Genomic DNA, 26,919 nt, shown 5'->3' on the forward strand with positions numbered 1-26,919 from the left:
TATAAACGAATGCTGCGTGTGCGTGTGGAGATCGGAGCCGTAAATGACAATGGCCTCCTCCTATATATCCGTGGCACTGTATGAGATTCGTTTATTAATTTTCGCGTGCGAGAGACTTTTATCCTGCGCGCACGCAGGACTCGACACACCCTCGATCATCGTCGTCGCCGTCGCCACGCGTTTCATCCCTTGGCTCGAATCTCTCTTTCTCGTGTGGCCTTTATGTATCACACACGTACAAAGTACATATAGACGCGTCGCGTGCGCATAAAAGCGCTTGACGACGCTCATCTTTCTCTCTCTTTCTCTGGCGCGTGTGTATATAATATACAATAATGCGCGTCTCCTGCCGCTCTTCATTGCGTGTGCTTACGATCATCTCGCGTGAAAATTGTGCATTAGAAGCGCATGGCGACTGTGCGGCGGCCGGTCGTGCGGCATCGATGTCGCTCGGGAATTCCAATTCTGCGCCGCGCTGCGCTTCTTTTGTTGCCGAATTTTTACTTATTCTGCATCTTTTTGTACAAAGTATATAATGGCTGAGACCGAGACAAAAAGAAAAGCTGCGAGCTTGCAGCGAGACTCTCTCTCTCTCTCTCTCGAGCCTCGTTCACGCCGACCGCGACGTTGGAAAAAGAAAAATCGTCTCTCGATTTCAATCGGCGCGCGCGCGCGTGGCACACGCAGCTTGCGGGCCAATAAGTGGCTTCTTCCTTTCTCTCTCTATCGCTCTCGATTTCAGTAGCTTCTCTTTTTCTCCACACATATATATACCCTGCCTCGGATCGTCTTCCTCCTTCGCATCTTCCTTGTTTTTTTCTTCGCTCGTACTCTCTCGGGCGCGCTACTCGGCATGTTTGATTTCACCCGATTTCCGGCCGATTATTCACGGGGCCGCCCCCCTATTAACGCTCTCTCGCCTATATAATACACTCTTTTTTATCCCCACGGCTACGAGCTCTCTGGGCTTTTTTCGCTTTTGCCTTCTTTTTTTTTGTCTCGAGGGGTCCCGTACACGCCACCACCACACCATCGACCGTGTAAGTATACCGTTTTTTTTTCTTCATACATACGAGCCCCCTTGGATATATAGAAAGCCTATGCACAAATGATGTGCCACGAAACGACGATCCGTCGATGGCTTTTGCTTATAATACGTATATATATCGGCGCGGATGTATTACAACGGCGTCTTTGCAGAGCGCAACCTGCGGCACCGAGTCGCTTTTTTGTCGATATATATATATATACATAACACGAGGGGATGAAATCAAATACTCACGGGCGCCGCGCGGCTCTCGATAAATAGGCCCTTAATTTGGCAGCTCTACTCGGGGATTTTCTTTTTTTTTTTTTTTTTATGCATTAGCCTCGCGGCGGTGGTAATGTATATCTGTATAGATTGCTATGCACAGTGGCAGACACAGTAGCGCACAGGATCGCACACTTAAGTGGTTTTTCGTGCAACGGTGGCTGTGTCCCGCTGCTGTTACTTATACCACACGTTCGCTTTGGCTATTTTTTTTTTATCTCTTTAAACAAGTGCAGCGGCGAAAAACTCGCTGGGCCGAATGGAGAGAAAGAGAGCGAGAGAGAGAGAGAGATAAGACGCGGTCCAATTAAGGTCTAGACATTGCCTAGCGATCACACACACACACACACATGCTGTGGGGGCTCGGCCGAGAGAGCTGATTTTTTTCTACTATCTCGGATTTTTTCGCGTCCCCTTTCTCTCTGCGCGCGTATTCGTTTTATCGACGCTCGCCCATGGACTGTCCACACAGCCGGTCTCATCTTTTTCTCTCGGTGTCTTTCTTTCTGGGCAGAGCTCCTATATATATACAGTGAGTTAACTGCGTTAACGTTAGTTTCGATGATACGAAGAGAGAGAGAGAGACAAGATTCTTGGGAGGGTCTCCGACGATATAGACATACAGCAAAGAGAGAGAGAGAGACGAAGAGTAAGTTTCTTTTTGTCGACTATACAGTATCTTCGTCGTATACGGCCAAGCTCCATGGGTGTACAAGACTTAGTTAGCAGTGCACAGACTCTAGCTCACTAGAAAAAGCTGTTGTATGTAGGGCGCGTCTTCGACTACTGGGCGGTGGCGAGCTGATGCTGCTGCTGCTGCTGCAATGCTGGCGCGCTCGAAATAAAAGTGTAAGGGCGCAGTGCTGCTAGAAGCTTTTCCCTTTTAACCTTGCTCAAACACGTGCGCGCGGTTAGTCACGAGGAGTTTCGCCAATTTCTTTTCTTTCTCTTCTCTCTCGTTGTTGCTACTGCACACGCAGGCGTCCGGCGTCGCGGAGCGAGCCGAGTCTTTTCTTCTCTTTGACGAGACCATAGCCTCGGTGCTCTTTACCCCATTTCGCATTGCGCACAATAGCACACACAAGAAACTATATACTTCGATAACAGGCTGTAGTCGAGTAAGCGAGAAAACTAGCCCGAGCGAAACTTACGTGCTATTTGCTTGGGAACTTTGTTCGGAGTACACATATAACGTTCCGAGCTACAACATCATAGAAATAGGAGGAAACAGCGCGGCGAGTATAAAGTCCATTCTTAGGCGGAAAAATTGATGATTTTACACGAGAGAGAGAGCGAGAGAGTGTGTGTAGCAATGGGATTAGGAACTTTGATTCGAGAGGGTTGAATGGGCCTATAAGCTTGACCAGAGAGAAAACTAGAGGAAAAAAAAGGAAGTTTTTTTCTCCCTCGCTGTAGCGGGTAGAATAGCGATAGGCTGTTGCGCTGCGTTGCCCCTGCGAGTGAAAGGAGAAAAAGATAGGTTTGATTATAGCCCGAGAGAGGTTTAGCTGCGTGCACCTAGAAGGGAGATTGCCAAAAAACGTGCTGCTCTCGATACACACCAACCAACGTGGCAGCAATATATCGAGTGAGAGGCCAAAGTGAAATATCGTGAAAATGTGCGTGCAGTTTGGCGCGTCGAGCACTTTAGAAGCTTGTTATACCGTATATATATTTCCTCCCTTTTTATGCGTGTTATATTATAGCTATACAGACCGCTACATGGGCGAGATATATTTATTACGATCGCGCGTAACAAAACGCACAAACGATTCGCATATGTATGTATGAACGAAGGAAGTGTTATTTTTAGCCCACGCGCGATTGATTATATTCGCAATTTTTGGGAGATAGGGAGAGAGAATAGATTCTTTTAGCGATGCTCTATTTGGCAAGGACAATTCCGACGATAATTCCCTACGCATACACGTATAATACTCGCGTATAGCAGCTCCGAACGGAACCACCTCGTCTATGCCATTATACGCGAGAGATAGATCAAAGGACTGCGAACCGAGAGAGAGTCGAGCGTGTTATTTTCTCGATGCATCGTCGCTCTCTCTCGAATCTCGCAGCTTCGAAAATACACACTAGCAGCCGAGTGCTCATAGCTTTCAAAAGGGTGTCCGATCTATACAGACTGCGGCGTATAAAAGTGTTGTCTCTGTGTGTTTCTCGACTCTCGATGCAAATTTCGGGGCTCGGGCCGCGTACTATAGGGGTATATATATGGAAAGAGAGGCAGTCCAAATCGATTTGCCGCTTCTGAATACATCGTGATGCGTGTTTGCATAATCGGGGAAAAGAAGCGAATGAAATTTCGCGCGCGTACAAAGACAGAGACGGAAAGCGTGAGGATCGATATAATTCGATCGCGTGCGTATACGGGATTCGAAAAATCACGACGACGATAACGAAATAATATCGTAAAGAAGATTTCGCGCGCGTATATTATATCCCGCGGCACACATTTATGCATGCAAATCGCGTTAATAAATAGCGAGATATCTCGGATCCTGTGCGCACAAAGAGACGCGCGCGCACTAACTCGGCTTCAGCAACCCCCGCACGCTAACGCGCGTAATACTAGCTATATATAGCTATGATCCTTTGATCTGCCTACCACGCTAGCTGACAAGATATACATTTAGCAAATTACGGTTAGATAATGGGTGGATTGTACTTTTGCATAAACGCGCCCTTTTTCCCATGCCTATGTAGCAGCGAAACATCGTTGTTGAAACACATCCGATACAGAGAGCGAGTGAGAGAGAGAGAGAAAGGCTATACATATTCGCGCGTTCGCCCAACGAGATTTATCGACTAAATGAAACGTAATCTCGTTGCGCGCGCGTACACCGAGCAAAAAAGCTCTCGCTCTTTCTTCTCCTGCGCCCATGGCGCGGGTCTCGACTTTTAGTTTTCGAGAATTAATCTCGGGCTCTCTGCGTTGTGTGTGTATACAGAAGAAGAGAACGAGAGCTTTGTGTTATAACATGCGGCTCGAAAGGGTTGCGAGTATAATATAAAGCCTCGGCCCGTACAACAATAATGAACGAAAAACTCGAGTCACAGGACGCGCGCAGTGCTAGTGCAGCGATCGAGGCGTGGACCCCCCCAGCCCATAGCACATATCGAGTAAAACACGGCGCAAGAGAGAGAGAGAGAGCATAGAGAATATAATGAATTGAAAACAAAGCGGATTGTACGGTATATACGTCGTATGTGTGGCGAATATTAAAATTTGCCCGCGTGGACGTAAAGGATCACTCGCTATATATATTAATGCTATATATGCCTTGTAGTCAGTGCTCCATGTTGCGAACATCTGTGTGTGCCTGCGCAAGTTTCTGCCGAGCTCGACCCCGGAGATCTGTATATATATATATTCGCAAGTACACGTCGTCGACAGATGTTCTTGGAAATACATAGTGCAACGCCGTGCTGCAGCGACTCTACCTCGAGAGCGGCCAGACTGCACGAGCTTCGACTTTTGACTCGGGTACATAGCTACGAGTTATTACGCATGTGTGTACGTAGCACGAATCCGCGTGTCCGGAAATGGCTGCTGCTTCAACTTCGATCCCGCTTCGAGTTGCGATCTCGATGTACGTAATTCCCGACGACGAGGAAGAGCTCGTACACACACGATGCACGTACGTAGGTTGTACGGATAGATGGATAAATGGACGCGCAGTTGGCTTTGTTACCGCTCATCGATTCGATCGGCTATATACTACGACGCATCGTACGTCGATGAATCGTTATGGCAACGGCTATAAGCTATAGCTTCTCTCTCTCTCTCTCTGTGCGCAGCTTCGTTAAATCTCGTCGAGCTCGAGTGTGTATTACGAAGTGCGCGAAACGTATACGAATGCTGGAATTTCGTGTATAGCCATATATAGACACAAGTGCAATGTACCCTTAACGCACGATACGTGCGGGAATATTTGTATAAAAAAGTCATTCATCGCGCCGTGTGATCGACCGTATACACATGTTTCATGCGAATTCTGCCGTGGCGCAATCCGCACTCGCACAAATATATAATATAATACACACACATAGGCGCGCGCGCGTCATGCATTTCATGCTCGACAAACAGCTGGAAGCTTTTATTCCTTTCTCTCTCTCCTTTTACTCTCTTTTCACTCTCGTTTGTCGAACTCTCGTGCTTATGTGCGCGCGCGGCCGTTTCGAAACGCATCGCCGGCAAAACGAGCCATTAAATATATGTATACTCGAAGCTCGAGAGATTCCGAGAGAGAGTAGGCCCGCTGCAGCTCATAACCGCGTATGAAAAAGAAAAAAAATAAATAAACGCGCAAAAGAATCTTATCGCACTCGGAATATCTGTGTCCGCGAGTCGATGCTTTGCTTTCCTACGCATATTTCGCGTTCGCAGCTTCCGTCCTGTGCAGGCGTCGTCGTCGGCGAGTACTCGACGTGCTGCTGCTGCTACTGCTCCCCCGTCATTCTTACAAAGCACAGAGAGACCCACACGAGCAAGGAGAGAGAGAACGTCGATGACCGAGGCGCACACACACACTTGCGTCTCCTCGTTCGACGTATAATCGTAAACATATGTCGACCTCGACTCACGCATATATAACAGCAGCAACAGCAGCAGCTTAGAAGAAGAAATGTGCCATACAACGCACTCGTAGAGCTCTGTGCGCTGTTATACGTCGATCGATCGTACGTACGTACATACATACACGAAAGTGCGACCAAGTGCGAGAGCAGCAGCAGCAGCAGCAGTTTCGTCGCTTATAAATACGCTCTCGGTTCGCGCTTAGCAACGCCTCGCTCTTGCTCTCGCTCGGAGTTTCTTCGCCATAATATCGTAGAGAATGCATATATCTGTGGTGGAAAGGGAGAACCGACCAACTCCATTTTTCGTGTTTTCGAGAAAAACGTGTTTAGAGTTGCGTATAAATGCGTAGCTAGACGCGGATGACCAGAGCTCTGTACTCGTGATATTTTGACCTATTATGAGATATCTTTTGACCAGTGTATCTATCAAATTGATAGCGTAGGTGCGGAGCCAGATTAGATGGACTTGGTCGGTTTGCCGGGAAACAGTTTGCGACCAAGTCCACTTTCGCGGCAATTTTGCTTTTTAAAATGAATATTTCTTTTAGGTAATGTAATAATTACGTTTATTATGTTTCTAACTTGAAAAAATAGCTCATAAAACGTATCAAAATGCCAGGTTTATCAAATTAACAGATGATTGATGTGTATCTACCTGAAAAAATGTTTTAATTTTGTTGAGTCTCATTTTACTCTGGCAGCTTCCAATAACGTGAGAGTTGATATACACAGTGTTTCAACATCATCTTTTATCATTTTAAAACCAAAGTAGACTCGATATCACGTTTTGGGGCTCGCACAGGTGGACTTGGTCGCTTTGGCCGGTCACCGTTTGTCGCGAAATGGACTTGGTCGGTTTGGCATTGTGCTGTACCAAGCGATAGACTAAATTTTCGGGCTTTCTGGCATTTGCGCATCAAAGTTTACATTAAACATAGTTGTATTAGGTCATAAACTCGATTTCGAAAAAAATGGATTTGGTCGGTTCTCCCTTTCCACCACCGATGTATTCTCACCGTTTTAAAGAGGATAATGATCTTGTGCTTATTAATGGACAAATAGAAACTCGTTTTATTAAATGTATTTATTTAGTCATTGAAGCAACACCATGTACATAAATCAAATTATTCCAAATATAATTATTGTCGTCATCACGAGTTATGACCCGCAGTTGCCAAGCAAATACCCGATCATCTTTTTCACTCCTTTTACATTTTATATTATCGTATCAACATTCAATTTTTAGCCTTTTTGGAGCGTTTCCATCGCCAACAGGCCTTTCGTTATTACGTTTTAATACATTTTCTATTACATTTATTTTATCTTGCTCATCAGTTTGAACTGTAGCCGCCAAGCAAATATTATATAAATCTTTGTTCGTTAGGTGGTCCATAATCATTTCACAACAGAGAATTGGCAGCCGATTGTGTATCAATGCCATGAAGCATTCCAGGGCCCAGTCGCGAAAAAATTTTCTCGCTACTTTCTCGCACAGACGCAAAGCACAAGCCTTCATAGAATTATAGGGGAGCTTCAACAACGTGTACGAGCTCGCGAACCTGAAGTAATCCATGTATGTGGATTTTTGCGCCATCTCTTCGAATATCGAATCGACCAAATCGTCGACATCCTTAGTGGTCGAAAAATTCGCACTTTCGTACAATCGGTACTTGTCGTAAAATCCCATGACCTTCAGGGCGTCGCCGAGGTCCAATTCGTAGCTTAATTTTGTCTCGAACAGTTCGACGACGGCCAGAAGACCAGTCGCCACGGCTAGTTTAATTACAGTGCAAACATTTTTAACACCACGTCTTACAGAATCGTGCGATCGCTTGATTTTCCCGCACTCGTCGAAGTCCGTCGGGGTCGGAAAAACGAAGCCGAACACGTCGGCGCCACGGTTCAGAAGACTCACGACGGTCGGCGGACAGCCGCTCGCCACGGCCCATTCCAGCGCTGTTCGACCCAAATTGTCCCGGGCGTTGATCCGCACCCTCTGCTTCGTATCGGCGATTACACGGAAAAATTGCTCTAATCCGCGGCCGTGCTTGGCAATTGCGTGCAGAGGAGTCTCTCCTCTATCGTTGACCGAATTCGGACTGGCGCCACACCTCAGAAGCGATTCGGCCACCTTCTGGTGTCCGTAATTATTCAGGGCCAAGTGCAACGGTGTGCTGCCCTCGTTGTCACGTACATCCAACTTAATCGGCTGACGCATGAGTTCGCAGATACAGAAGAATAGCTGCAACAAGTGACCTTTTTTGTCGCTCCGGGAAGTGATGTGCACAGGAGTCTCTCCTTTATCGTTGACCGCATTCGGATCGGAGCCACGTCTCAGCAGCAGCTCGACCACCATCGCGTTTCTGCGCGAAGTAGCCAAATGCAACGGTGTGTTGCCCTCGTTGTCTCGAACATCCAACTGAATCGGCTGACGCATGAGTTCGCAGATGCGGAAGAATAGCAGCAACGTGTCACCTTTTTTGTCGCTCCTGGAAATGATGTGCAGAAGAGTCTTTCCTTTATTGTTGGCCAAAGTCGAATCGGCGCCTCTCCCAAGGAGCAATTCTACGACTTGTATTTTCTGGCATTTCAGTGCTACGTGTAGCGGTGTATTACCCGAATTGTCACGGGCGTCGATTTTTACTGGCCGACGTTGGTCGTCGCAGAACTCGAAGAGCATGTTCGCCATGTCCTTGGACCTGTCGTCGCTATCGCAGATGACGTGCAAAGTAGTCGATCCATGAGTGTCGGGCACATTCGGATCGGCGCCGTGTTTCATCAACAATTCGACCACCTCCCTCTTATCGTTCATCAAAGCCAAGTACAGCGTCGAATGGCCCGTTTTCCCTACGAAGCAATTGGGATCCTGGCCGAGCTTGAGAAATTTCTCGGCCACGTCGACGCAGCCGGACATGCATGCCACGTGGAAGTGCGTCAGGTCCGAGTCGTTGCTGTAGTTCGCGTCGAATCTGTCGTAAATCTTATACAGTCCTCTCAACAACTCGATTTTCCTCAAGCAGCATTCTGATGTACTGGTCTGGTGTACTGCCGTGTTGCGGCGCAGCAGTGGCTTACCGGCCTCGTCCAAATCGGGCTCGTCCTTGTAGCCGCAACGATTAACGAAATCAACGAACTCCTCACTCAGTTTATGCATCTCGATGCTCGTCGCGAGAAGCCAATCCATCTCTTGCCTTGTAAAGATGTCACGCAGATTTGGAAGTCGTTTCGTCCAATCTTTTATTAATGTTTTTAATTCATCGAGAAATAGGTATCTATGGCTTTTTATCTTCAAGAAGTAACTTTTGCTTAACCTCTTCAATTCGTCTAATTTGGAATGCTCCACGCGTTGTTCGTCGGATCTGACACTTGACGAAGGCATTATATTATTTTGAAAGTTGTAACACACGATACACAAACACCGATTATTTAAAAAATATATTACTTTTTTCTATCAAAATCAATGAGACAATTGTGCTGCTTACACCACGAGGTCGAAACGCGTACTGAGATCTCTATACAGAAATTAAAATACACATGGTCGAAGCTACACGAGCTGTGCACGCAGAGACGATTCGAAAGTGAAAGGTCTTAAAGTGTAATCGGACTGCGGACACTGTGGAAGCACATAGGCAACGCCCCCATACTACGCTGGACTTTCAAAAGTTTGAGAGTTTGACGCCGCCGAGTGTACATCCCCGCTTGTACCCGCGCAGTCCAGTGTAACAATTTATAAATACAGTAATTTTGTAAAATACAGTAAAATTGGTATCTTCGAATCAACTTTTCACCACAGCTGTACCAACGAGTGTTTCCAGTTTTTGAGATATGTTCCGGCACATACTGAACAATTGTCTCTTTAGTGGGAAAACTTAAATGTGGCGTTTGCTAAGATATTTATATTTGTAAGTCGTCAAAACAAAAAGTCAAAAAGACACGAGTGTCGGCCATGTGTGTTGCATACAAAATTTTATGCAACCGTAAGCGAAAAATGCTTTCATTTTAAACGAGTCAATTTACCGCACACCAGTGCCCAAAAACGAGTTTTGCGCATTAAAAAATGTGCGAAATAAGACATTTTTCTCCTCCTCTGACCAAAAGTTCGTTTTTCTTTTCTGTTATCGGGGAAGAAAGTGGCACTTTTAATCCCAGCTGCGCGTCGTAACGTGGACTGACCCAACGCTGCCATGTGTGTGTATGTACGAGTAACTTAACTTCAACAGATGGCTTTCAATCCGTGCCATCAGTATAAGAATACTCAAATAGCATACTATGATTGGATTAGAAAGCTACGAATAGCTCAAATAACATGATTAAACTAGTATACTTATTATTATATCTGTGGTGGAAAGGGAGAACCGACCAACTCCATTTTTCGTGTTTTCGAGAAAAACGTGTTTAGAGTTGCGTATAAACGCGTAGCTAGACGCGGATAACTAGAGCTCTGTACTCGTGATGTTTTAACCTATTATGAGATATCTTTTGACCAGTGTATCTATCAAATTGATAGCGTACACTGATAGAAATATCGTTTCGTTGGCAGAAACGGGTCCGTTTCGCCAGACGAAACGGATTGAATTCGGCACCTCCAACTGTCCTGGGAGCATTTTGGGGTTATGTTAAGTGTCAACTGTAACTGAAAACACAAAAGAAACACAAAAAAACTCATAGGCGAGCTGGCTGGCCTCTATATGAATCAATTATACACACACGCTGTCTAAAATAAGCAGACGAACACATTATACTGCGTTACAGTGGTCAGCCCGCGAGCCTATGAGTTTTTTTGTGTTTCTTTTGTGTGTTCATTTACAGTTGACACTTAACATAACCCCAAAGTGCTCCCAGGACTGTTGCAGGTGCCGAATTCAATCCGTTTCGTCTGGCGAAACGGACCCGTTTCTGCCAACGAAACGGTATTTCTATCAGTGTAGCCAGATTAGGTGGACTTGGTCGGTTTGCCGGAAAACAGTTTGCGACCAAGTCCACTTTCGCGGCAATTTTGCTTTTTAAAATGAATGTTTCTTTTAGGTAATGTAATAATTACGTTTTATTATGTTTCTAACTTGAAAAAATAGCTCATAAAACGTATCAAAATGCCAAGTTTATCAAATTAACAGATGATTGATGTGTATCTACCTGAAAAAATGTTTTAATTTTGTTGAGCCTCATTTTACTCTGGCAGCTTCCAATAACGTGAGAGTTGATATACACAGTGTTTCAACATCATATTTTATCATTTTAAAACCAAAGTAGACTCGATATCACGTTTTGGGGCTCGCACAGGTGGACTTGGTCGGTTTGGCCGGTCACCGTTTGTCGCGAAATGGACTTGGTCGGTTTGGCATTGTGCTGTACCAAGCGATAGACTAAATTTTTCGGACTTTCTGGCATTTGCGCATCAAAGTTTACATTAAACATAGTTGTATTAGGTCATAAACTCGATTTCGAAAAAAATGGAGTTGGTCGGTTCTCCCTTTCCACCACAGAATGTATACACGCTCTTGTACAGCGAGAGCTTCGGGGCGTCGGTCAACATGCGCGTAATAACACGAGTGCAAGCGGACTTTGAGAAAGATCAGAGAGCACAGGGTACAGCAAAGCTCTGGGATCGATCTCGGCGAGCGATGATCTTAACTTTTGCCGATGCTGCGCATCTTCTCGAGTTTGCTGCACTCGCTCGCGCGCGGTGTATCTATGTGGGTCAAGTTGCGCTTTTGAAGTCGCTCTCGAGTCGAGCGATGATCGGCTGATGCGGGCGAGCTTTCGACCACGAAATAATCGATACCTAGCGTGAAAAAGCTCGAAAGCACGGATAATATCTTTTGTACTTTCAAAACACGACGTGACTTTAATCTATTGGGATTTTTAAGATCGTCTCTGCGTATACACAGCTACTTATACTTATACGAATAATAAGAAATTGATAAAGCAAACAAACGCAACCATGCATCAAAACTCACGCGAACCGAGGAAAAAACTTTATTTTCCTTCTTCTCAACCTGCCAAGTCAAACAGAGAGGCTGTAACCCCCGTACGCAGCCTCCTTACATCGTGTATATATTTGCCTGCTCGCGCACAACAGCATATTTTTTTCGTACATACGTAACGCGCGCGAAGTGAGAGTTTAAGAGAGAGAGAGAAAAAAAATATATCCGTAAGGTAAACAATGAGCTCGGGGCACTTGTACTGCGCGAAAGAGAGAGAGAGAGAGAGAGAGAGAGAGAGAGAGAGAGCAGTTATCGCGCCGCCTTTATCAAATCGCAGGCATTCTTTGCAATATTCATCATCGTTACGTGCCCCACTTGTTCTACACGGTAGGTATAAGGTAGGTAAGCACCGTGTGTATACTGCTCCTGCTTCTGTACACTTAGTCAAGCGGCGGGGGTGGGTACAATTTTATTTTCTTGATTCTTCCCGCAGTATATAAGATAGTATACATCTGGCAAAAAGGAGCTGGCTAATTCACGCAAACGGACGCGCGCTAAATTGATTTCCAATGTAAATCGGCAACAAGCGCGCTGGAGGCCGTCTGTGCGTGTATAATAATACGCGTACACCGTGAGGGCAGTTTCCTTTTTTTTTCCTCTTTTCTTCTTCTTCTTCTTTTTTTTTGTCGGAATCCGGCCAGCGCAAGAGCGTACAGCTCTCTGCTCGATGAGACTCGACGCAGAGATAAGATTTTTTTTTTCGCGTAATCTTATCAATTGCGCCGACTTTACTATATGGATCTAATTCTGTATAGGCGGAGAGAGCAAAACGCCCGCTGCTACTGCTACTGCTGCTGCTCCGGGGAAACAAGTGTATCGACGCGCCATACAGGCAGCACATTGTGTGCGTGTGCCTTTTTGTTTTTTTTTTTTTTGCTCGGCCAAGTGGTATGCCTATAATAGGCATGTGGATTTATATTATAAGAAAAAGGACGTGAGGCAGCTACCGTACATAACGCGATGCTTGAATAAAACGTCGTCTAAGCTGCTGCTGCTGCTGCTACAGCGAGAAAAGGGTTTTAGGCTGCTGCTGCTGCTGTGCAGTAAAAAAAGACCCTTTTACAAACCTCATTATTATACAGTTCCCCCCGGCCAGAGAGAGCTAAGCGATCGGTTCGGGATTCTATTTGTCAAGTCGTTTGTGTGTGTGTGAGAGAGAGAGAGAGAGAGAGAGAGAGAGACGAGGGATATAAGACTTTATTTTTTGCTTTCTTTTAATTTGCACACGCGACGGAAAAAAGACACGAGACGCGACCCGATGTCGAGAGAGAGAGAAAGAGAGAAAGAGAGAGGGGAATCGTATAGACGACATCGGGGCTCGACTCTGCTACTGCGCTGCCTTGGCAATTAATTACCAATCGGCTTGCGGGGCCCATTCGATTATTTTCGATACATTAAATTTGTCAATGACTCTAATGGATGAGTATTGTCTTCATTAGCTATGCGCACGCAAAGAGAAAAGGCGCGCAGCGTTGCGGATGGGATGTAGATTAGCTATATACTGCCCTACGACTGTAACTTCGTTTTACGGAATGCCTTTAATTTATTACGGCCTTCGTTAAATCGTATATACACAGTCGCGCGCATCGGAATGAAGAGAGAGAGAAAAAGGGAGGACGCACGTCCGAGATCGCTATAATGCGATCTTGTAATATTTTTTACTTTTCCATGTCACTGACCCAGCAGCAGGAGCAGCAGTCAGCACATGACTCGCGTGGCACACTTCGTGGGAGAGAGAGAGAAATAAATGCAATTCTACAGCGTCAATTAAGTTGATTTGCCTTTTGCCATTTATTAAAACGACTCACTTTCATTCATGAAACTTAATTGAGCGAGATGTTGAGGAAAAAAAAAATTATATACTTTTTTTTTTTACATTCGTAATTCGAGCGCAAGGAAAATGGAGAGAGACGCGTTTAAAAACGACGTGAATGAAATAATTTTTAATGATCGAGAAACGCGGCTACTGAAGTTAAATTACAAGCGTACAATGAGCCTGAGCTTTATTTCGAAAATGAATCTTTTTTTAGAAACTGCACTTACACTCGGTTAACCGAAATGAACATTTTTTTTCCAGACTGCACCAGCTTCGAATAGATACGTAAAATCGAGAAAAAAAACCCCTCGACGTTACACACGGGGTATTTAAACAATTTTCTCATCAGACTTTTAATAATGATCGATGAAGTTGCTCGTGGTACACACAATAAACGTTTTGACATCCTACCGTACAAAAAAGTTACACTAAATCATATAGTATACTCGAGAAGCCGAGACAGGTAAATTGGTGCAGTGTTTTATTTACTTTTGGTTTTTTTTTTGGTTCGTTTGCGCGCGCCGAAGTGACAGCTGCGCACAAGGATGACGGATATAATCTTGCGACGAACAAAACACGTCGATGGATGAAAAACAGTCAACTCAGTGCTGTTTCCGCGTACACACGCGAGGACGAGAGATATCGTGGTCGTCATCGTCGTCGGCAGTTCAACCCGCAGAGAGATTACTCGGCAAAGCCAAAATGTTACATTTATATCTTCGGCTATTTATAACACCTTAACGACGTAGGCAGCAGAAGTTAGCTTCTGAGTGCGCGCCTCTTTCTCGTCGAGTATTATATATTATAATGTATAGAGAGAAACGTGGTGACCCAGAGCCCACACAGCCCACCGAGAGAGAATGAATTGCGTCACGTCGTCGCAGTAAAGAGTCCGAGAGAGAGAAATAAAAGAAAAGAGAGCCCCTCTTATAGGAAATGCTGCTGCTACTGCTGCTGTTGTGCAGATCGAAAGAAAGAGAAATAGAGAGAGAGAGCGAGAAAGATCAGAAGCAGCAGTGGCAATAATAGTTATGCCGCTGCTGCTGCTGCTGTTCATCGACGATCGGTCGCTGCCAGCGCGCGGCTAACCATGTTTCGCCGTGAAACGCATTTCTCTCTGCTCTGCTCTGCTCTGCTCTCTGTCCGTCCTTGCGCGTCGGGGAAACGTGCAGATTAGCGAAAAAAGGGAGAGAGAGAGAGACAGACTCGGAGAAACAGAGAGCAGCGCAGTAATACCGGGATGATGTAGGCGCCCCTGCGCTTGTTCTCTGTATATATACTTTCTCTCGCACGTGCGTCTCTCTCTCTCTCCCCCCTCGCGCATTGCAGGTCCACCGTAGATATATGCATTATTATTATATATATAGCACATACGAATGTACACCGTGCATATAGGGTAGAGTAGCGTAGATTGCGTTCCGCGCAATTCGAAGGGGGTTGCTTTATACGCGTTGCTCCGGCATCGCTGCCCAATCGCCCACGTCCCCGCAAGCTTCCGACAATTTCGAGCTTCGAATGTATATGAAATGCTGTACGTGTGTTTGCGCGAGAGAGAGAGTGTGTAATATTTGGCCCGGCGATCGCGTCCGGGCACGCACGCACCGATGTTTTGATATCGATGCGGTTTTCCAGCTTATATAATGACGACTGTGCGTCGTTGATGCAGTGTTTTACTCGTCCATGATAGAGTTCGCGATATATAAGGCTAACGAAAATCTCGCCTTCGCTAATTCCAGAATCCGAAAGAACTTTTCTTGCTCCCGCAACCGACCGTTACAAATCCTATATACCAAAGTCAAGTGGAATCGGCAAAATACTTGGAATATATAAAGAGGTTGCATCGTCGGCATTCTTGAGTCTTTCGCCCGAGCCACCGCCGGCCGCAAGCATGTTCGACGATTGACCTTTGCAAGATTCGACGAGCCGCTGCCGCTGCTGCTGATGCTTCTGAGAGGGTGGGGCACCCCGCACATGCTCGCGCGCTAATGCAGCTCTGCGTTGGGCCAAGAGTCCTGCCAACGATCTCGCCCCGAAGCGAATAGTTAATCAAGCCTACGATAGAGAGAGAGGAGAGAGAAATGTTTTGAGCCTTTTACAGATGCCATAGGAATGTACCCGATGCGAGGGTATGTTTGCGTTTTGGTAAGTAGATCTCGCACGTGTATACAAGAGTAATTCTGTGAAAAATGTAATGGACGTTAATAGTTGTTCATTGGTGTATAAAAAAATTTGCGAAAATTCCACGTTTGACATTGCCAAAATCATTCGAAACTTTTCTCTGGCTTTACTTTTGGATTTAGGACATCGTATACCAAATGAAAAAATATACAAGAGTTCGAAAATAATGACATTCATATCGTACAATTCCTAATGAATATTGAACTATGAATGGAAAATTTCAGGTATTTTTTACTCGATAACCCCTAAAATTTGAGAATAGATGTTGTTGTAAAAGAAGGATTTAGAGTTTGGGATTCATAGCGAAATTTAGTATCATAATTTCAAGTTGATATTTTATTCATTGTAATAGTTTTTAAGCAAAATCAGTTAAGTCAGTTTGCCACGAACGCCCGCCGATCGGTCCAACGCGACAGTTGCTCGTCTCCCCTTTTGGGCACTCCGCAGAGAGCGTATGAATACGGGCCTCCTCAGAGGCGAGAATCAGTCTCAATACTCACAAGGAGACCTTCTCACTTTCGGGTCACGGATTTTTTACCAAAATTTTTTTGGGGTCTCCAGGAACTTAATAATAAAGCGCCCTGTGCTTAGTTTTATTGAAGGGCCCATTTTAAAAGGGGTTTTCTCTTTTATTTAAAAATCTTTGAGATTTTCTATATCAAGTTAGGACAAAAAAAAATGCACCGATCAAAAGTTTTGAAATTTTTCAAAGAATCTGTCTGAATTTTTTCAGAATTTTTCGAATCGTTCATTACCCCTTTTCAGAGACCCTAATTTGATGCTTTTCTTGCAAAATTCAGAAACCTCTAAAAAAGGGCAATGGACGATTCGAAAAATTCTGAAAGAATTCAGACAGATTCTTTGAAAAATTTCAAAACTTTTGATCGGTGTATTTTTTTTGTTCAAGTGCTCCTAACTTGATATAGAAAATCTCAAAGATTTCTAATTAAAATAGAAAATCCCTTTTAAAATGGGCCCCAAGGCCCATTCAATAAAACTAAGCATAGGGAGCTTTGTTATTAGGTTTCTGGAGACCCCAAAAAAATGTTGGTAAAGATCCGTGACCCGAAGGTGAGAAGGTCTCCTTGTCAGTCGAACCAAGGCAGTCTAACGAGCAGCATAGGTCCTCAGTACCAATGCACTCACTGCCTAGTTTTGAGTAAAGTTCTCTATATCTAGTTATTGACTAGATCTAGTTACTAAAGTAACATTCACAGACTCGGGCGTTGCGTAGGCTGCTGAGATTTCACCATTAATCAAAGCCTATACACTCATTCTTTACCCGAGTTATCCCATTTTTCTAATCCCTATAAAACGTGCGGTCCTCAGTACCGTCACTCTGGTAATTAATTAATCACTATTCATAAATTTAACATTCCCTTCGAACTTTGAGCTATTGGGGTCAGTCCCAGGCTTGAAAGGCGCGTTTTCCTAATTATATTGGACCTAAGGTCACACCCCCTCTACCGTTGATATCGCGTGAATACGCATTTTTGGTGCACACTAGTCGACACAAGTGTCGCTTTGTTCTATGTTGTACACATACATTTTTCCAGTTAATTTCGCGAAAAATACCACTCGTACCGGCTCATTTTATGTTGTAATTCGAGAATCTACGAGAAATTATACAAATCATCGAGGCTGAAATAGAATTGAAATTTGTATCGTTAGGGGACGAGCGTAGCGGACGCTATAAACAATTGTTCAAACACCGATATTTAAAGCGTTTAACCTCAATTATATTTGTTGTGAATATCTTGAAAACTTACAGGGATAAAAATAATCACGAAAGCGATGGAAAGCAACAATAACGTATTTAGGTATAAAATTTTATCGTGCTATAATGTTATGGTTATTTTATTGTAATATAGGATTTTTCTCCAGTGTAAAAGAAGAACCTAGAGATACTTGGATGGACGAAGATCATCATCATGTTTTCGCTTTGGTGGACTCTTGCAAAGTCGAAAATGAAACGTTGCCCTTGCATGAATTATTGGTGAGTTTAATACTGTAAATAATGTTCTGCCGATCAAACATTAAAAACTAACCTACAATTTTTATTTTAGGTTAAACACACGAGTGAGGCTGTAGCGTTACAGGAGAGATTAGGTGAAAAAATATTTATAGATTTTGAGTGCAAAGATGTCAAACTGGAAGTGCCGTCTCTATCAAAAACCGTCTGTAAATCTGAGTATCAAAATGTTCAATCAGTTGTAAAAGAGGAAGGTGAAAATAAGCCAGATGACTCCAATGACAATATATTGATTGATTATGAATGCAAAGATGTAAAACTTGAACTGCCATATTTTTCGACAACTACTTGCAAATCAGAATATAACAATTTTCAACCTGTTGGGAAAAAAGAAAACCAAAAACTGAACAATTGCACGAATGAAAAAAGTCGTATAGTACCGATAAAAAAAGAATATGAGAATCTAGAAAGTTTTGATAAAATTGTCGATGAAAAATCATCGTATAATTCGAACATAAGTCGAGAAACTTGTATAGCTAAATCAAGGTTGAAGAAAAGGATTAATACGATATTTTACGAATCTAGACAGGGTGAGTGTGAAATTTGTAAGGAATCGTTTGGACAAAAAAGTCACCTCAATTATCACATAAATGCTGTACATAATAGGAGCAAAACTTTCGAGTGTGAGATATGTCACAAATCATTTGGTCGCAAGAGTGACCTCAATAAACACATAAGATCAGTACATAATCGGATTCAACCCTTTGAATGTGAGATTTGTCACAAATCGTTTGGAGAAAAGGGTAACCTCAGGCAACACATAAATGGTGTACATGATGGGAAAAAACCCTTCGAATGTGAAATATGTCACAAATCGTTTAGACAAAAACAAAGTCTTGTAACTCACACAAGTACAGTACATGGTCGTATCAAACCTCACGAGTGTGAGATTTGTCACAAATCATTTGGACAAAAAGGAACCCTCAAAATTCACATAAATGCAGTACATAATCAGAGCAAACCTTTCGAGTGTGAGATATGTCACAAGTCATATGGACGCAAAGATCATTTTAAAACTCACATAAATTCAGTACATAATAGCAGCAAACCTCTCGAATGTGATATTTGTCACAAATCATTTGGACAAAAAAGTAACCTTAAATATCACATATATTCAGTACACGATGGGAAAAAACCCTTCGAGTGTGAAATATGTCACAAATCGTTTGGACAAAAACAAAGTCTTGTAACTCACACAAGTACAGTACATGATCGTATCAAACCTCACGAGTGTGAGATTTGTCACAAATCATTTGGACAAAAAGGAACCCTCAAAATTCACATAAATACAGTACATAATCGGACCAAACCCTTCGAATGTAAGATTCGCCCTAAAACATTTGGACACAAGTATGATCTGAAAAAGCACATAAATGCAGTACATAATCCAAGCAATCTCTTCGAATGTGACATTTGTCGCAAATCATTTGGACACCGCAGTAATTTCAATGTTCACATAAAATCTGTACACGATCGAATCAAACCTTTTGAATGTGAGATTTGCCATAAATCATTTGGATACAAGAGTGTACTCGATGGACACATAAATGCATTACATAATCGTAGCAAATCGTTTGAATGTGAGATTTGTCACAAATCATTTGGACAAAAAGGAACCCTCAAAATTCACATAAATGCAGTACATAATCAGAGCAAACCTTTCGAGTGTGAGATTTGTCATAAATCATTTGGATATAAACATACGCTCAAAGATCACATAAATGGAGTACATAATAAACCCATTGAGTGCAAAATTTGTCAGAAATCATTTGCACGAAAAAGTTACCTCAACGTTCACATAAATACAGTTCATAATACTCGCCAACCACTCGAATGAAACATTTTTCATTAATTATTTGGAGAAAAAAGTAACCTTAAAAGGCATATTATAACAGTACCTGATTTATCAAAAACTATGAATGTGACATTTGTCACAATTCATTTGGGCAAAAACAACAGCTTAATAGACACATAAATAAAGTACATGATGGTATCAAACCCTTTTGAATGTGAGATTTGTCACAAATCATTCGGAGAAAAAGGAACCCTCCAAATTTACATAAATGCAGTACATAATCGGAGCAAACCTTTCAAATGTGACATTTGTCGATAATCATTTGGACGAAAAGGTCACCTCAATGTTCACATAAGATCAGTACATGATCATAAAAAACGTTTCGAATGTGAGATCTGTCACAAGTCCGTTGGAGAAAAGGGTTCCCTCAAAAAATACATAAATGCACTACATGATCAGATTAAATCCTTCGAATGTGATGTTATGAATTCGTTCAAGACTATGAAAAACCGAATCTTTTACAAATAAACTAACACGTAATAACAACACATCTTGAATGAAATTTTTTTCAACTATTTATAATTACAAAAAATCTGTTCCAAATCCCAAACTACTCAAGTAGTATGAATAGTTTTGAAAAAATTTACACGTTTTCCGTGAATTATTGAATTTTTCTTATTCTTTAACATTTTCTCCTCAATTTTATGATTTTCGAGTCGAATATGATAAAATACATAAATAATGACTCAGACTTCCACAAAACTAACATCATTTAATTGTCATTTTTTTAAAAAGCCCTACTGAATTTTCCATTGGTATTCGATGTTCCAAAGCGAAAAAGTAGTCATATTAGTTTCATGAAAAATTCCTACGTAAAATAATATAAAAGTGAACGGTCATTTAGGCACTGTTTACCGCATTGATATCGAGGATTTTTCTATTCTTCCAAGAGGAGCGGCATTAACTATATACAAAGAAGAGCAAACGTACGGGCAGTAAGTAATTCATTATCGCTCATGTTCGCGCTAATTTCCCATACAATACAACGGCGTTTAACCTATTGCCGGTATCCTCGTTCGCGGCATGAATAATCAATCTTAGTTCTGCGCTCTTATTTTCTTCTTTTATCGTAAGGACGATTACGCTTTTCACAACGGCATTACTTATTTAGCCGCGAACGAGAGAGAGAGAGATGCTTAATCTGTTCCCCGTCGTGTTTCGCAGCTATATTATAAGTAATAATATCTCGGGGAAACGCCACGTCTTATCGGCGGCCCTCGTGTGCTTCGCGCGCGCCCAGCCAATATCTCGCTGAATGAGTAATACAAGTGTGCCCCATCTCTTTTCCTCGAGCTTCCCTTAATTTTTTCGGCTCATTTTTGCCGCCTCGTACTTGTATTGTTCCTCGAGGCGGCCTATTGTGCTCGTATTATACATATATGTATTCCATGGAGTATCGTCGGATATTAAGACAGCAGCAGCAGCAGCAGTGAATTTTATTGTAACGCATCGTAAGCACGCGCACGTCGGAAGAATGGAAAAACAGATTAATTAAACGGCCATCTCGAGTGGGCTCTTCTCTCATAATTATAATAATAAAGCGTTGATTGATTTCGCTAAATCTAATTGGCAAAAAATCAATTCTTAGGCATCGATTTCCTCGTATTCATTTCTCCCTCGTATGACGCTCGCAAAAAGTCAATTTTCTAAAATTTATGAGCGCGTATATACAAAACGAAGAACAGCGCTGGTGTAATACGAGGAAACGATTAAAAACGTCTTAATGTACAAACGTGAGAATCGTCCCTCGCGCATAAAATTGATTCGTTCGTCGTGTACGTACAATAATAAACCTACCCCATTTTTTCCGGCAAACAATTAAAAAAAAAAAACTCTAAAATAAAAAAATCAATAAACGTCCATCAGCCGTGTGCGCGCGATGTCTCGACCTAATGCCATTAAATAGTGAATTTCGTGCGTTTGTCGCCTGTCGTGCAGTGTGCGGCTTTTTTAAAAGCCTCGTAAAGTCGCGCGCGCGGCGCACGACCCTCTGATCGTGAGCTGCTGCTGCTGCAGTCACGGAGCGCGTCGAGGTGTGCGCGCACTACTGCTATATACGAGAGCTATATGGATCGATGTTTTGCCATGATGTTGCGTACATGTATAGGTGGACTGTATATAACGTATCTCGCGCATAATAGGCTATCGAGGTTTTTTCTTTATCAGCAACCGTCGTTAATGTCTCTCTCTCTCGTGGTGCCGAATAAACGGGGAAAACTGCCGATATAGTTAAAAATCAGACACAATGATGTACTCGAAGCTGAGTTTTTGACTGAGGTATGCGTGAGAGACTTGGATGCGATTAGGCGCTATGCAGGCTCGAAGCCGAATTCCGAGAGTAGAGTTTGGGCGCTCCTCAACCGGTCCACACACGTATCCATCGACGCGATCCTCGGAATCGCCATATAACAATATCGTAACTAGGTCCAGGCGCGCGCACTGGTATATATATATATATGAAGCTGCCTCCGTCTCAATTTCCCAGAAGGCGCAGCCAGCCATCCATCCATCCGCGATCATTCCAGCTGCCAACCAAGAGTCGGTCGGTCGTCTGTCGTCGAGGCGCATTGACTTTTTTTTGCCTCTCTGTCGACGTATTAGTTCGCGGAGCTCACGAATTTTTTTTTTTTACCCATCGATTCTCTCTCTTCTTCTTCTTCTTCTTCGTGTCTTTCGCGACTATATATACACGGGCTAAAAGTGTCTCCGCGCGCTCTGTACTTGTGTTTTATACTGTCAGGGACTGGAACGAAGTACGGAGAAAGAAAGCGAGACCGGAGGCTCCAGCCCAGGGGCCATGTGCGCTTTGCAAATTCGTATCGCAAATTTTTTCCGAGTCAAGCTCGCGCGCGCAGATATACATTAAATTCGGGCGTCTGCGAAGAGAAAGAGAGAGAGGGAGATCCCCTTCGGCCATCGAGCTCGAAAACGGCAGAGATATGATTCAGCTTCCTGATGTATATAATATGTATATTATTATGGAGTGCAGCGATCGCAACGCGCGCACGTAAGCTCGCCTGACTCCGATGTATCCTATGTATATAATAAACTTTTGTCATTCGGTTATTGTCGCCGCAGTAAAGGCTAATTGTCACGCTTAGCTCGTAAAAGAAAGCGATTACATCGAGTAAAATAAAAACCAAAAATAACACGCAGGTGTATCGACCCGTATACATTCCATTTATATCATCAAATACACCATATAGCTGTATATATATAATCAAACTCACCTCTCAGTCTCAAATTGTAGGGACGACCGGAGGATGACGAGGACGACGTGGAAGAGGCCATCGTCTTCTTTGGCTTTTCCAACTCGTCGTTGTTGACGTTATTGTTGTTATTGTTACTGGCGTGGCGGGCGCTGACTCGGCTCAGTTTTCGTCGCTGCGGCGGCGGCGCTTGCGGCCCGAGCTTTTGTCGTCTGCTAGTCTGGCCGCCGCCACTACTACCACCACCAGCACTTATAGCGTAGCTGCGTAGACTGCTGCTACTTTTGCTGCTTACGCGCGGTGTCGTCGTCAGCAGCATCAAGGAGAAAGCTGAGATGCAAAAGTCGAGTGCGGAGCCGCCTCGTACCGAGTGTCGGAGCTTTCGATGGCTCGGGGGCTCCGTAACCCTTTGATGAAAATATAACTGGAGAGACACTGCTTAGTGGACTGCTCGCGTCGGCTGCAGCCACGTCACGGCGTAGCGCGCGAAGCTCCAATTCGTCGTATATATAAAAATACACACACACAGATACATACACACACACACACACTACACACTACACACTGCACCGAACACTTGGACGCGCGCAAAGCTCGCGCGAGCGACGTAAACACACGAGCGCACTACCACTATACCACTGCGCTGCCACTATACTATTAAGTACGGGAGAGGCTGTGCTTGCGGAATTTAACATCTACTACGACAACAACGAAGAAGAGGTGATTCCTCCGAGCCAAGAGGTGGTGGTCGACGTCGACGACGACGGCGATGACGTAGCTGCTCGTCAGCGGAGAAAGAAGAAGAAGAAGAAGAGGCAAAAGCAGCAGCAGTTGGGCACACGATCGCGATCCACTGCTCTCTCTCTCTCCCTCCCCCTTTTTCTAACCCGCTCGCGTCGCGCAAATCCGAGCTAGCAGCAGCAGCAGTGGCAGCGGTATTTTTTTTATTTCTCGGCTGTGTACTGTGCGACGCGAGCAGCAGCAGCTACCTCCCGCGACCTCCCGCTCGACTCTCTATACCCTCCCTCGCTCACTCACTCTCTCTCTCTCTTTCTCGCTCTATATAACGCTGTCGCTCGTACAGCTCGCGGCGCATGTGCTTTATCAGCTCCTACGTTATACGTATATAGTGCATAGCGCAGCTCGTGCTCCGCGATCCATATATATATGGAGGAGGTACTACGCGATATTCGCATGGGCATTTAAACACGACTATACACAGGTGCAACGATCTGCATGACCGACGGCCGTATTTATACGGATATAATCGATCGCTATATACCCCCTTATATACGTGCGAGCTTTTTTTTTTCTCTCCCCCGCGCATTTATATATATAGTAATTTCTCTCGGCGAGAGAGCCTGCAAGCAGCGCGGGAGCGAAGCGAAGCAGTCGAGTCGAAGCGAGAGTGAAAGGGTTGAGAAATATAATACGCGTATATACGGGCGCACGCGGCGGCGGCGGCTGTGGCTCTCGGTTTTGAATGTTTGGAATCATGCGGGGAGAGCTGCCAGTGCTGCGCGTCCTTCCTCGTTTCTCTCTTCTCTCTCTGCTCTGCGTTACAACAGCTAAATGTACATAAGCGCGAAGGCTCGTCGCACGACACACACACATACATATAACATATAGACAGAGAGAAACATCGTCGTCGTGGGGGAGAATGCCAACGCTGCTGCTGCTGCTGCTTCTCAGCCCTTTCGAGAGGGTTAGGCTGCTGCGAGCTCGCGAGCAACCACCCCCCAACGCCTAGAGAGAGAGAGAGAGCACAGCTCCCCAGCGATGCTAAAAGGGGAACACCGTGTATATCCTATACCGCACCACACCGACGAGCTATATATATAGTATACATTATAAGAGCGAGAGACAAAGTGCGAGACTTGGCATGCCAAGGCTGCTATAGGACGTCGACGACGAAGGACGATGATGCGCGACGCGAATTGTTTCCCAACTCTTCTCCGCGTGGAGCTTACCAACGCGCACTTACTACCACTATAATACAGGTCTGAGTGCGGAGGACAACGCTCGCAATCGTACACATCTATATGTATAATATTTTTGAATAATGCATGACGTCGTAGTCGACGTTGTCGCCCAGAGGCCGCATCATCCCTTTCGTCGAGTTCTATATTATAATATACATCGTCGTCAAATGGACAGTTTCCAGCTCGAATCACACGAGGAAGTGCGCGATTACGAGACGATTGCCCTCGCACGCACACACCTCCCCCGGACGTCTACGAGCGAAAGAGCTACGGAGTTGGAGATTCGTGTATACGTTAATTATTATATATACATCCAATACAGAGAGCAAGTGCAGTATATGCGGTACGAGATATCTACAATTTTCATGTGCTTATCTGCCGCATCGCGCCCATATCTTTCGATTTGCTCGTTCTTCCGTGTGTAAGTATAGTATGTGTACGCACTGGGCACGCACCGATGAATTTACATATCAATATCCATATGCGTACTGTACCGTCGTATACAACTGGTGCTGGTGGTGCGCGATCATTGAATTGTGCGAGATTGTGCACTGCGGACCCTTACACCCAGCCTCCGTTGGGATTCAAAGAGTCGAAAACTCGAGTCCGAATCAATCACACGCGACGCACTTTTTAGCACTGCTCTCGATCTTTATACGAGCATCGAATTGACACAAGCTTTATACGTACGATAATTAAAAGAGAGCTGCGCGTTTTTTTTTGTTTTTTTTTTTTTTAAATATCGTACTGCGTTCGAGTTCGAGCATGGCAGCTGGACCAGCGCTAGCCGAACGAGATATCGATCGCCGACTGCGACTCGCTGACGCGCCAACGACGACCGTTTCCTTCGCTGTGTATAATTGCCTCCCTCCCCCTCAACGGCAGCACAGCAGCAGCAAGTTCATTTCTCCGTTGCCTTTTTTGTTTCTTTTTCCCTTTTTTCTCGGGCAAAATCCTATATACACCACCGCTCTCGCGATCGAGTCTCGCTGTAAGCTCGCGCGCCCAGACAGAGTCAGACACCCACACTTTGAGCTGTATAGAGCTTCGAGTCGAGACTCCGAGCTTTATATCCAAGAGCGAGTTCGAAAAGCGGAAAGACTAATTGCGCAACGTTCGGCGGTGTATGTACGTACGCGTAAATGGCTAACTATTATACAAAGGTTCAATCTCTGTGCGACGTCGCTCTCTTTCCCTCGCTCGGTTTGCCCTCGCCAGCCAGAGAGAATACGATGTATAAAATTATTGCAAGAAAATTGCCGCCTATTCGAATGGAGCAATTTTCCTGCGCGATCGAGTCGCATTGATAAAGCTGCATCTCCATCGTAACTAATTGCGGATGGCTATGACCGCGCGATCAACGTGCGAATGAATACACACGGATTATTAAACAAACAAAATTTAATCAAGTGTATATACAGACAGTCTTGAAACAATCGCTTGCATTTCGACTTCAATGCGGCTAATAACGAGCCTCGCGCGCCGAGTCTTATACTCCAGTTGAATTCACCGCACGACGCGCGCGAAATTATCGCGCACGTTTTCGTTTGCTCTCGCATCGAGCTCTCGCCTCCTTGTATTCACGAAAGAGAGCATACGATATAACGCATATACGCGTCGTCGTCGTCTTTCTTACAAGGAAAGGAGACTTCAATGCTCCCGTAGAGCAGAATTGCATATATCGCGCGTCACCGGCACGGCTTGTAGTATTACCTACGTTGTCGACTAAAAGAGCCAGAAAAAAAGCTCGACCCAGACACAGCGTATGTATATATATATATAACTTTTAGGAGCAGTTCGAGTCTCTCTGCGAGACGCGCCCGTGAATCGCTATACAGAGTGTACAGCGGCGGCAGCTCTTCTTGGCCAGGCAAAAGTATTGATGTACCAATTAAAAAGCCTTTCCCCCTTCGCATAGTAGTCGTCGTCGCGATCTCTATAACGAAGCTCACAGC

The 26,919-nt window shown here is 44.3% G+C and overlaps 1 protein-coding gene across 1 annotated transcript in view; it reads right to left on the reverse strand.

Moving 5' to 3' along the window:
• LOC106658207 (zinc finger protein 436-like) overlaps positions 1 to 23,751 on the reverse strand; it is a 34,327-nt gene extending 10,576 nt beyond the window's left edge. Inside the window, exon 1 of the mRNA XM_014380060.2 lies at positions 23,004 to 23,751. Coding sequence (XP_014235546.1) covers positions 23,004 to 23,301 — 298 coding nt within the window. The 5' untranslated portion in view covers positions 23,302 to 23,751. The remainder of the gene's footprint in view (positions 1 to 23,003) is intronic.
• Between the last annotated feature and the right edge of the window lie 3,168 nt (positions 23,752 to 26,919).

This window comes from Trichogramma pretiosum, unplaced genomic scaffold, assembly GCF_000599845.2.
Source record: "Trichogramma pretiosum strain Unisexual culture from Peru unplaced genomic scaffold, Tpre_2.0 scaffold58, whole genome shotgun sequence".
Classification (NCBI taxonomy): domain Eukaryota; kingdom Metazoa; phylum Arthropoda; class Insecta; order Hymenoptera; family Trichogrammatidae; genus Trichogramma; species Trichogramma pretiosum.